The sequence below is a fragment of the Carassius gibelio genome, chromosome A3 (assembly GCF_023724105.1).
Source record: "Carassius gibelio isolate Cgi1373 ecotype wild population from Czech Republic chromosome A3, carGib1.2-hapl.c, whole genome shotgun sequence".
Lineage (NCBI taxonomy): Eukaryota > Metazoa > Chordata > Actinopteri > Cypriniformes > Cyprinidae > Carassius > Carassius gibelio.
Window position 1 is genome coordinate 17,087,057 of NC_068373.1, and position 12,927 is coordinate 17,099,983.

At 38.4% G+C, this 12,927-nt stretch overlaps 1 protein-coding gene across 1 annotated transcript; it reads right to left on the minus strand.

Moving 5' to 3' along the window:
• Positions 1 to 5,508: 5,508 nt before the first annotated feature.
• Positions 5,509 to 12,704, minus strand: ccdc47 (coiled-coil domain containing 47). Its single transcript, XM_052546702.1, has 13 exons — positions 12,559 to 12,704; positions 8,903 to 9,195; positions 8,738 to 8,830; positions 8,487 to 8,661; positions 8,292 to 8,413; positions 8,138 to 8,203; positions 7,942 to 8,043; positions 7,551 to 7,661; positions 7,147 to 7,232; positions 6,987 to 7,045; positions 6,778 to 6,887; positions 6,531 to 6,698; positions 5,509 to 6,435 (listed from the first exon to the last, which is right to left on the minus strand). Exons 2-13 carry the CDS (start codon positions 9,185 to 9,187, stop codon positions 6,355 to 6,357), a joined length of 1,458 nt encoding a protein of 485 aa, XP_052402662.1. The 5' UTR covers positions 9,188 to 9,195; positions 12,559 to 12,704; the 3' UTR covers positions 5,509 to 6,354.
• Between the last annotated feature and the right edge of the window lie 223 nt (positions 12,705 to 12,927).

Sequence of the window (12,927 nt, forward strand, 5' to 3'; positions counted from 1 at the left end):
TAACACTACATGTTGCAGTCATTTGTGACCACAGTATTTGTTTGAGAATGGAAGAGCACATCTACTAGGCTTTTAAAAGCCACACTTTTAGACAATTCTGGTTGTTCAATAGGTATCAGACAATAAACAAATGACACCATTTATTTGCATTTATGTGGTTATTTGATGCTTATTTTATGCATGATTTATGGGTTTTCAACAGGCCACATGTCAAAATAACCAATCCTACACGTGATATGTTATCATTTGTTCCTGTTAAGTCGCATTTCCATCTAAACATAATCCAGCAATAAACTGAATTGTGCCTCTCATTTGCTATGTCATGGTAGTTTTCCTACAATTTGCATCTGGATTGTACAGAAAGAAATCAACAACATGGTCTGTCAGAGTATGAAACAGCTTATTTTCATGTTGAACTCAGTAGCACAGTGTGGGGGTCATCTAAAAGGATAAGTAGACAAGAACAAAACACAGAAGAAAGCCTTTCAGTGCCATATATTGTTTTATGCCAAGGACCATGTTCTTAATCAGACCTCAGGTCAATGTTCAACTGCACAATAAGCATGAAGTAAATAAAAGCAAAAAAGGTAAATTCTGGACATTCCAGATTCTTAACTAAAATGTGAGTAAATTGAATATATGCAGGTGGATTTCCTGGTCTGTGAATTGCAGTAAAGCCACACTAACCCCAGATTTACCAAGTATATAGTATAGGCTATTAACCAATATATTTGTAGTAAAAGCTAATGTTAGTGAAATGATCAAATTATCATTCTACCAAAAAGAACCAGCATATGTTATGTTAGAATTGCTGGTGGCCCAATCAGGCTTTAACTAGTTCAGCCAGTGAAGTTTACATGACCAGTCAGCTCCCTAACCATAATTCACATAATACATGCTGGTCTTTTCAGTTTGAATGAGCCCCGCACATGGCATACACAAAATTAAGAATTTATCAGTACAACCGTTCATCATCGTTTAGTCACCCTCAAATTGTTTCAAACATGTATGAATTTGGATAATCTTCAAAACGCAGATGAATATACAGTATTGTTCAAAATAATAGCAGTACAATGTAACTAACCAGAATAATCAAGGTTTTTAGTATATTTTTTATTGCTACGTGGCAAACAAGTTACCAGTAGGTTCAGTAGATTGTCAGAAAACAAACAAGACCCAGCATTCATGATATGCACGCTCTTAAGGCTGTGCAATTGGGCAATTAGTTGAAAGGGGTGTGTTCAAAAAAATAGCAGTGTCTACCTTTGACTGTACAAACTCAAAACTATTTTGTACAAACATTTTTTTTTTCTGGGATTTAGCAATCCTGTGAATCACTAAACTAATATTTAGTTGTATGACCACAGTTTTTTAAAACTGCTTGACATCTGTGTGGCATGGAGTCAACCAACTTGTGGCACCTCTCAGCTGTTATTCCACTCCATGATTCTTTAACAACATTCCACAATTAATTCACATTTCTTGGTTTTGCTTCAGAAACAGCATTTTTGATATCACCCCACAAGTTCTCAATTGGATTAAGGTCTGGAGATTGGGCTGGCCACTCCATAACATTAATTTTGTTGGTTTGGAACCAAGACTTTGCCCGTTTACTAGTGTGTTTTGGGTCATTGTCTTGTTGAAACAACCATTTCAAGGGCATGTCCTCTTCAGCATAGGGCAACATGACCTCTTCAAGTATTTTAACATATGCAAACTGATCCATGATCCCTGGTATGCGATAAATAGGCCCAACACCATAGTAGGAGAAACATGCCCATATCATGATGCTTGCACCTCCATGCTTCACTGTCTTCACTGTGTACTGTGGCTTGAATTCAGAGTTTGGGGGTCGTCTCACAAACTGCCTGTGGCCCTTGGACCCAAAAAGAACAATTTTACTCTCATCAGTCCACAAAATGTTCCTCCATTTCTCTTTAGGCCAGTTGATGTGTTCTTTGGCAAATTGTAACCTCTTCTGCCAATGCCTTTTTTTTAACAGAGGGACTTTGCGGGGGATTCTTGAAAATAGATTAGCTTCACACAGACGTCTTCTAACTGTCACAGTACTTACAGGTAACTCCAGACTGTCTTTGATCATCCTGGAGGTGATCATTGGCTGAGCCTTTGCCATTCTGGTTATTCTTCTATCCATTTTGATGGTTGTCTTCCGTTTTCTTCCACGTCTCTCTGGTTTTGCTCTCCATTTTAAGGCATTGGAGATCATTTTAGCTGAACAGCCTATCATTTTTTGCACCTCTTTATAGGTTTTCCCCTCTCTAATCAACTTTTTAATCAAAGTACGCTGTTCTTCTGAACAATGTCTTGAACGACCCATTTTCCTCAGCTTTCAAATGCATGTTCAACAAGTGTTGGCTTCATCCTTAAATAGGGGCCACCTGATTCACACCTGTTTCTTCACAAAATTGATGACCTCAGTGATTGAATGCCACACTGCTATTTTTTTGAACACACCCCTTTCAACTAATTCAACTAATTGCCCAATTGCACAGCCTTAAGAGCGTGCATATCATGAATGCTGGGTCTCATTTGTTTTCTGAGAATCTACTGAACCTACTGGTAACTTGTTTGCCACGTAGCAATAAAAAAATATACGAAAAACCTTGATTATTCTGGTTAGTCACATTGTACTGCTATTATTTTGAACAATACTGTATATTTAAGGAAACCTGAGAGATATGTGATGCACTCTGATAATGTTTGCATGTTTATATGAGAATGAAATCCTAAATGAAATCTGTTCATAATAAAAAGTGATCATAACTCTTCAGGAGACTTGGGCCAAACTGTGCAATTCACATGGATTTGTTTTACAACATTTTTGAATCTTCAAAGTTTTGGTTACCTGGACATTCACTGGAGGGATGGAAGCCTCTCAGATTCCAAGAACATTTCTTAATTTGTGTTTCAAAGATTAACCAAATTCTAATAGGTTTGGAATGTCACAAGGGAGAGTAAATGATGACGATGTTTTCATTGGGTGAACTATGCCTTTAAATCACGGCTGAGATTCAATTAATAATTTAAATAAATAAAAATTAATTAAAATTAAAATGAAAGTACAAATTAGCACATGACCATGACTGAACTAAACCGAGAGTGTCGTGTGCAGGGCTTATATCTTTACATCTAATGGTTTTGTCTGAAACAGGTGTATGTCATGAGGCAAAAAAAAAAGAAAGAAAGTGGGAAATAAGCTGGTTTTGCAAATAGTCATTTGACCATCTTAATGCAAATGTATCACAGATAATGGATGACAGTCGCATCAGTCACAGCCAGACATCGGTACTATAAAAATCTGCCCCCCCTCCCATATTAATGACACCAGACTTTCCTGCTCCCATGTGGATGAAGAATGGAGATGTGGACGACAAACATCTCAACTTCCCAAAGCTTGGATTGGAATTTCTCCAACATTTCATCCCACGAGCAGCTCTGCAAAGGATCATACAGCCCAATCCTTGATATCCTAATGCTTGTTGTCAATCTTCCAATAAGCCTCTATGTGGTGACGGACCTACTTCAAAAACAATGTGGGACACCTTCAAGCCCAGGAAACTCGTCTTCCTCTTCCCAGAGCGACCTCCTCTTTCTTCATCTAGGCTGCTGTTATTCCTTAATTTACATCCGGGTTTTGCTAAGCATCTTCCAGAATCTGGGTGGAGTGACCTCAATCAGACAGGAATACATTACAGCCTTCCACAGCTGCAGTTTGACTGGAGGATCTCTATTCTTTACTGGCATGACTCTAGACTTGTATATTGCGGTGGCTCATCCTGTAATGTATGTGAACCAAAAAGCTTCCACAAAGCAAATACAGGCACATATATTCTGTACACTGGTTTGGATGTACACCGCCACCGTAGGAATACTCACAGTTGTTTTGAATGTCCCCATGTACCATCCACTGACCATGGCTTGCTTTTGTGCCACAGTGCCTGTGAGTTTCATCTTTTGTGTGGGTTTGCTGTTTATCTTACACCCTGCTGGATCGGGAACGGGCAGTCAGACGTCAAGACCTGACAAAATCAAACGGACCGCCATTCGGTTCATTTTGAACAGCTTGGTTATATTAGCAATATACTTTCTGCCTCACATCTGTGCATTAATCTACTTCTCAGTTAGTAAGGCTGACTGGCTACATCTGCCATGTCAGGTTCTACCTCTACTGCTAGTAGTCCAGATTTTTGAGTTTGTGACACCGCTGATCTTCTTTCAAAACACAGGAAAACTGCAAGCATTAGCTAAACGTTGTTCAACTGTATGTCGCAATACAGGCAGCTGAAGTAGAACTGTGAAACTCTTGCACACCTTCATCCGCAGCAACAGAAGGAAGAAAATTAGTAGATTTACATTAGATGTAACTTGAAAAATATTGGCTGTAAACAGACGAAAGTTTCATCTTGAACACTGTGCACGTAGACTTCTCATATCTGTTTCAATATTTGTTGTCATGTGTATATTGCACAGCATGTGAAAATTGTTAAACGACTTAATAAATATCAGAGGAACGCCATTTTTCATTGACTCTACATGTGAAAAATAATAAATAAAATTGTGATGTCTTGTTAACACATAGATCTTGATGGTTTACACATGAAAAGATATCTAAAGTACACTGCTGTTCTTAGGTTTGGTAAGACTTTCAAAATGTTTTGAAAGAAAGCTTTAGGCTGCGTTTATTTAAACAATACAGTAAAAACAGTGATAATATGACATACTCAATTTAAAATACCTTTTCTAATTTAATATATTTTCAAATTTATTGTAATGGCAAAGCTGAATTTTCAGCTTCATTACTCCAGTCTTCTGTGTCACGTGATCTTTCAGAAATCATTCTAATATACTGATATTAGAATGACAGAATAATACAACTACTGATTTGCGGATCGGGAAACATTTCTTACTATTATAAATGTTGAAAACAGTTGCTTAATACTTTTGTGGACACATCAGATATTTTAGATTTTATGCATTTAGCAGACACTTTTATCCAAAGCGACTTCAGGCTAACATTTTTACCTAACACGTGTTCCCCTGGGAATCGAACACACAACCTTTTACATTGTTAACACAATGCTTTACCACTGAGCCACAGCAACACCATGTGGAAACTGTGACCCGTTACTTTTTTTTCTCTTCGATAAATAGAACTTTGTATTTCCAGATGCCTTTTTAAACAATACCATTAAAAAAAAAAAAAAAAAAAAAAAAAGGTAAGTTCACATTTTAATAAGTTCATTAGTGCCACAAATGAAATGCATGACAAAAACGAATCAATTAGTGAGTTCAAATCTACAGATATAATATGGTCTCTTAATAAATTAACTGTCAAAATAGCATTCCCTAAAAAAATCAAAATGGTAAAAATAGCATATTACACTGCAGGGGTGAACTACCCATTGCTACTTTTCAAATACATGGAATTAAATAAGATTTTTTAAAAAAACTGCTGAAAATCAAAGACCATGACAATAAGAAGAAAGATGTTTTCAGTGAATGTTTTATTTAGTTAAGTGTCTCATTAACAAATGTTACAGAAAAAAGGGTTACAGTCAAGGTTTACTCATGGATGCTCAGATCGACTATTAACTTAATGCTAAATAAAAATTTCACCTCTGTTAAATACATATAAAAGGAGTTTGTGCTGCCTTGACAGTGACAATTCACAGTGGGCCTTTGCTCATAAAAAACAAAAGAAAGATTAAGAAAACAATGATGATGTGCCTATTACTCATCTATAAAACGCTTGCAATCATGAACTTTTAGAAACAGGGTTAAGGAAGCACTGTAGTACAAAAAAGGAAGCTTTCTTACCCACCCAGTTCCTTTTAAAAACACTCCCGCATTTCACCTTTAAAAGAAGCATAGCTGAAACTTAAATCTCTGGGAATAGAAATAAAACCATAGGTCCTCTTGACAAAGTTTTGGAGGGCCCATACTGAACTCCAGGAGACAACTGAACTGGAAAAGGTTGACTAAAGTGGCAAGTTGGTTTGAAGAGAGCCAAAAAGGTCAAGTTTATTATGGCAAAGTTCACAAAAAGCAATATTCTTGCAAGTAAAAACTGCCATGCAATTAGGCAGACAACTCATGCTTTAAACCACTGCTACAGTAAAACACGTTCAAATAGTTCAAACAGACCATCTCCATTCCAGTTGTCTTTTAAAGATCAGATTTACTCCTTGACCAGCTGCTTTCTCCTGATTGGACTGAGCGTTTCGATGGGTGCAATAGCAGCCAATCGAATGGCATGCACATTCATGTAGAAGAGTTTACATTAGCAGGTGTGGAAGTTTTCGATTCTTTCTCTAATGTCTACGAGCGTGTGTCTCACATGGCTTTCACTTTGATCTGCTTCATTTTCATCTGCTTCTTCTCCAGCTTCTTCTGCTCCCGACGCTGGGCGGCTTCCTGAATGAAAAAGGAGCAAGGAGAAAACTCTGTATAGATGCAGACAATGGCACAATAAGAGAAAAGATGTGGTTTTTAGTTGTACAAACACACACCTCTAGGCGGCGCTGTCTATCAGGATCCTCCTCGCTCATGATCTTCTCCTTCTCCGCTCTCTTCTTCTCTTCGCGGCGTGTCTGAGCGGCCTCCTGCCGTTGAGCGTGAGTCTGCTTCAGGAAGTTCTCTTCCACGCGAGCACGGTTTCGATCAGCTTTCTGCTTCCCCTAAACAGCCAAATTAAGCTATGCATTAATCTTCTGTTACTGATTTAACATGTGATGCACGTTGTGCTTGTGCACTCACCTCTCTGTTGAGGCGAAGCTTCTTGAGCTTGTCGATGCTGTAGATCACCATGTTCATCAGAGGCAGCAGACCGTCCATATCTTTGGGAGATGTGTTCCCCATCCCAGGCACTGGAAAATACAGCACATTAATACACTGATGAACGAGGAATGTTTCAGTGTCATGCAAGTACAGAGAATCGTCGTTTGTGGATTATGAATTTCTCTCACCGTTAAATGTAAACAGAAGGGTTTTCTTAGTCTCGGGCAGCTTTAAGGGCTGACCCTCCCTAAAAATAGTTTAGAAAACATATTAACCAGTATAAGCTCCTCCAACACAGTGGAAGAATAAGAACTACTACGAGTACAAGGAGAGAAAAACAAAACGTACTCTTGCATAACTTTTGGACCAGAGAATTGGTCCGAAAAATGGATGGACTCAATCTTGTCGGCATGAGAGGTGAGGTAATGCACCATCTGAAAACAGAAAAATAAAAACCTTGTTAAAACAAGGACCTATGACATTGGGAAGAAGGATAAATAAACATTTACAACACTGATTATATATACTATTTCAATTATTTTATATTTTCTTTTAGATTTTAGTACTTCACCTGAAACTATTTCAGGTAGTTGGCAAGTCAACATTTTACATTTTTAAGGTTTTAGATTTACTTCAAATAACGAAAATCTTTTTTAATAGTTTTAGTTTCATAAGGGAGTCCATTTTTTCTCCACAGTATTATGACAATAATCTCAATAATTATCTGGGAGACAGGGATGTTCCGCTCTTACCTTGTTGTCCATCACTCCATCCGTGACCTCTCCCATTTCTGATAAAATGGACAGAGATTCAGGGATGCCATATTTTGCCCCTGATTTGGGCTTATCACCACAGAACTCACTCTATAAAGAGACCAAGAAAAAAAAATAAGTTAGCACAGAGCAGTTCCTGATCACATTAAAACTACCAGAACAAATAATTAGAGATCACATCTTTCTATTGCCTCTCAGACTGCACTTAAACACAAACATACAGTGAGACTAGCACAGTTCAGTTTGCTAACAAACAAACTGTGTGCGTAATGAATTGCACAAAAAAATCTAAGAGATGTTGGTTTCCATCAGTATGACTAAATCAAACCCTTCACTAAAATATTCTCTTTTATATAAAATGTTAACTAACCAGGTCCTGCATCTCTTTCTGCAGCCGTGCTATGGTCTTCCGATTCCCCACGGCAAACACAAACGTGTCCATGTCCTCATCATTCAAAGTCACTTTGACTTGCTTTGGAAAAGGAAGAGTGAGACTTCTGAGAACAAACTTCTGAGATATTATTTGTAATCAGTCTACGTTAATACATCAGTTTGTGTGTGCCCACCACTTGATCACAGACTGGTCTCATCATCCTGGCCAACACATTCAGCAGGTCCTGTCTCTTCAAAAACTGTAATTGACAAAAGAAAACGACACCATGGTGAATACACGGATATCTATCAAATATTTTCCTTCTCTGATTGACATAAACACGCTACCTTAAGCTGAATCAACATCCCCTCACAGCAGACACGTCCTGAGCACCACAGGTTGTAGATGTGCTCATTCTCCTGGTTCAGTTGCCCCGTACTGGTGGCCTCCTTACTAGTGCCATCATCCCCTAAAAACAAACACACATTTGAGAGTCAGACAAAAACCGGGTCCGAGGAAAGTGAAGAGAGAGGAACACTTACCCACGAGGGCAAAGTTGCTCTCGAGAAGTTCTCTATGGGAATTAAACCAAGCCTGGGCAAGTCTGTTGTTCTTGTTTTTGCCAATTAAGTAGTTCATAATATAGACAAGCAGACCCGTGACCATCAGGATCTCCATGTAGTAACTCTCCCAGCTGTTCTGAAGGTGTGCTGGGACCTGTTACACACATACAAACAGTCATCTAAGCAGGCCAATGAAGTGCCTGTAAAAGCCTTTTGTAATTAATTTCTACCTCGCTGTATTTAAGAGTGTCTTTGAATGAAGGGTTGGTCTTCTTATAGCCCTCAAACTCCTCGTTGTCATACTTGCTGTACATGTCTTGATCCTGTAACATCGATCAGATTGAATTCAGATTAACTTTGACTTGCAGAGAAACAGAACATTTTCACGTCTTTACCTGGGCATCAGCATCTTCAAACTCATCCTGAGCGTCTTCGTCCTCCACCATGGCCTCGTCTTCGTCGTCCACTATGGGTGGGGATGAGGGGGCTGCTCGGGGGGGCGGCTCTTTCTCCACATCGACTGCTGGGTCCTCACTGACATCTTCAAACTCAGCAAAGTCATTGTCATCAAACTCAGCGATGTCCTCACCGTCATCGAAGTCATCGTTGTAGCGCCCCCTGGTGTCCGGGAGAGCCAGCAGCAGCAGCAGGGCTGGGAGGAGGAAGACCAGGTGCCTCATGACTCCACCTGCACAAACAGACAATGACTAAGAACTGAACTCAAAAGTCTCATTCTCTCCAAGATGACATAGATTTGCTTTCAAAATACGGGGAAAACTGTAATACCATAAAATATTATTAGAATTTTGAAAACACTTTGAACAGCATTTATTTGAAATTAAAATGATTTGTAACAATACAGGTCTCTGATGTAACTTTTGATAAATTGTATGTGTTCTAGCTGAATTTTTTTTTTTCTTTCTTGTACTGATCTCAAACATTTGAACCGGAGTGCATACTCTAAAGTCACTTTCACATCTGATTGGTCCAGCTTCAGTTTGAGATCTCTAACCCAGAACATAACCTGCCCCGGAGCAGGATAGCCGTGGAGTGTAAGTTACTATGGCAATGAATGCCACTAAAAGCCAAGCCATTTACATGGTACCAGAGCCCGTCTACGGAGAGCCTTCCCATTCCCTATTAAGTCCTATTGTACCGAATTTTGGTTGCAGTACCACCAGAGTTCCACTGGAGGCGATGGCCATGAGTTCAAAATGAATGGGAGTCTATGGGGCTAGACGGCTAAATTTGTCCCTTTCACCTGATTGCCGTTGAGAAATCTCAGATCTGATTGTAGGTTTTGCAAGTTCAACATGGGTTATAGGTCGAAAGTTGAATGAACGAGTACTTATGTGCTTTCGATTTCTTACAGGTTGAGTTGTTGTTGCCCATAACACGTTAGCATTCTGCTAATGAATGTGAATCTTTATGACGTCATTGACATTTTTAAAGACTTTTTAAAGCAAATAAGTGACTAAAAAATCTAACACCCAGCAATGTATGATTTCTTTGCATCTCCTTTCGAATACAACATTCAAATTACTAGACAAAAAATTATATCATCAGAAAAGAGGATTTTGGGGGGTATACCGCCATTGACCTCCATTCATTTTGCACTCGTCCTGTGAGCGCCCTCATATGGAATCAGAGTGGAACTGCAACCAGTTCAGAAGCCGGAAGTGTACAGAGAGTGAAACTTCTCGCCAGATTAGACATCTTATGGTGGTACCTAAAACCCAGGATTGGTGCAAACTAAACTGAAATTTACCTGGCTAGCCAGCTAATCTAGCTTCATGCTACAGGCCCCAGTGGTGTTAAACTCAATTCCTGGAAGAGGGTTTAGTTCCAACCCTGCTCCAGCATACATACTATTTAGATTTCAAATATGCCTGAAAAACTTGATTAACTGGATCGGATGCGTTTAATTAGGGTTAACTCTAAAGGGAACGTCCCTCCAGGAATTGACTTTGACACCCCTGGTGTAAACAAACAACACAGAGTAAATGTTTGACAATAGCATGACTAATGACTAAATACGTAGGTGATAAGCAGCCCTATGCATGATTTGGTGTATAAATCAAAAATATTCACTATAGTACATGCCTATTGTACTTTATACTCCACTCAGCTGTAGTACAGACACACAACTTAACTGTCGGGTATTCTCATATAAAACCAAGAACTAATGTTTACTATGCAAACCAGTAAAGCCTAAAACACTCTTTCCTGTAATTTCTATTTAGGTTCACTCTTTTCAATAGTGGAATAGCAACAAGTGAAAGAGAAAAGGAGGAGGAGGTCATGAAGTCTTTTCAGAGTCTGATCACGAGAGCCTAGAGCCGAATGTTCACTGAAATGACTGCCTTCTAATTAGCTGAATGTCTTTATTAAATCACATGGCCATACACTAAGCTGATTTGCTCTTATCCTGTGGACAAAGCAAGTATGCGACAGGCTAATTCACTTAATACAGACACACATTAAGTTAAATTCTTCATTTTATTACACATAATACATTCAGTTCCACTTTTCATGTGCATCAGTTGAAAAAAAAATTAAAAGAAATTTACACTTGAAATCAGTGCTAATTAAAGCTGCGGTAGGGAACTTTTGACGCTCTAGCGGTTAATAAACAGAACTGCTTGCGTCTTGCGGAACAACATCGTAGCCGGAACTACTTCTCTCTGTTTATGTCTATGAAGAATCACAAAGGTACTGGGTTACTCCGCCGCGGTACCTCCGAAGCAATCTAAAATAGTCTGAATATAAACACTTACTATAGGTGCACCCTAGTGATTCAGGACAAGCTAAAAACACGGTTTGGAAAATGGATTCATGGTGTACTCGCTTATTATATATACATTGTTCTACATTTTGAACACAAACAAAGTTACTGACCGCAGCTCTGATTGATTGTTTCTTAACGGGAGCGATGTATTTCTGCAAATGGCAATAGGACCACTGGGAGGAGCCAGAGGAGCTTGATTTTTTAAAAAGATTATCCGTCTCATATTCTACTGTCAGGACATAATGACAGGTTTAACAAATATGTAAAAAATATATATTTACAAAAGTTACCTACTGCAGCTTTAATGGGTTCAATCAGAATCAGCCATTTAGAAATCTTTTTCATAAATGGGTATTTGCCATCTGAAGCCAAATATTTTGGAACATAATACATCTGAGGGCACATATCTTACATTTTTATAGTGATCCATACATGCTAAATATTTCAACTTTTCTACTAGTTAGTCATTTACAGCCATATAAATAAAATCAAGTCATATCTGACTCATATCTGATGGAACATTCCTGTATTTAGGCCCAAAATACTAATTAAAAGATTCAAGATGCAAACGAAAATTATCAGATGTTACAAATAAAAAACACTGAGGAATTTATTATAATTATTTTTTTTGGGCAGCACATCTTTTGAATTACAGGGCTCTTCCCCCTGTTAATTTCTGTCCCTTGTTCTTATACAATATAATATAGAATAATAACAGTAGATTAAGCATCTAATCCAGAGAGTGAAGCAGATGGCTCATACTTTAACACTCATTACATGCAGCTCGTAATGTCACACAGCCGGGTGTCAGTTTATACTCCACGTTACGAGGCTGATAACTGAATTACTACTCGAAACAGCTAACCGTAAAATCAGAGAGACGTGATTGTTGTTAGACTATAACCCGGTTTATCCTGTAATCTCGGAAAGACTCGTCGTGCAAGCGACAGTGCCTCGCTAAAGTAAAACTTTATTGTTACACTACTATGAAACAAAGCACACAGATGTTTCGTGCGAGTCGTGTCAGGCAAATCAAACAAATCGCCAATTTGACGTAAAGAGCTAACTTACCGTCCTATCCACCCCAACCCCCCATGAGTCCTGTTCCCGTACAGACAGTCACATTGATGATAGCTAGTTAACTTAGCTCGCTAACCTCGGCCACTACACCTTCAACCCTAGAAACCCCATTTCTGCGTCGATCATTTTACCTCACTGCTTTAATACAGGTCAACAATAACGTCAAAAATCACGTAGACATACCTGTAAATATCGGTGGCTAACAGTGTGTGAAAGCAGCTGTACCCCTCACAGGATGGTCATCTGACCTGTTCTACCCACAATGCTGTGCGAACCCTGATAAGGATAAAAAAAGATCTGGGCGTTTAATAGCGCTCTGATAAATGATTAACCCTTTATTATAATTAACCGCGGTTGCAGTAACTAGACGTGATAGCCATATTTAGATATCGCAGTAACCTAATTGATTAAATAATAGAATAAATATAAATGTTATATTTAAATAAAATAATTTAAATTAAATTTACATATAATACATATTATACATACCGGTATAAGCAATACAATTATTTATAAATTTTATTATATTTAAATTATAACATAATTTAAATA

What these genes read in the sequence shown, in the direction of transcription:
- ccdc47 (XM_052546702.1), bottom strand. Translation starts at nt 9,187, where the DNA reads ATGAGGCACCTGGTCTTCCTCCTCCCAGCCCTGCTGCTGCTGCTGGCT. An exon ending in ACACTCTTAAATACAGCGAG is followed by an intron (nt 8,662 to 8,737) that starts GTAGAAATTAAT and finishes TGTGTGTAACAG; the next exon opens with GTCCCAGCACACCTTCAGAA. An exon ending in GAGCAACTTTGCCCTCGTGG is followed by an intron (nt 8,414 to 8,486) that starts GTAAGTGTTCCT and finishes GTTTGTTTTTAG; the next exon opens with GGGATGATGGCACTAGTAAG.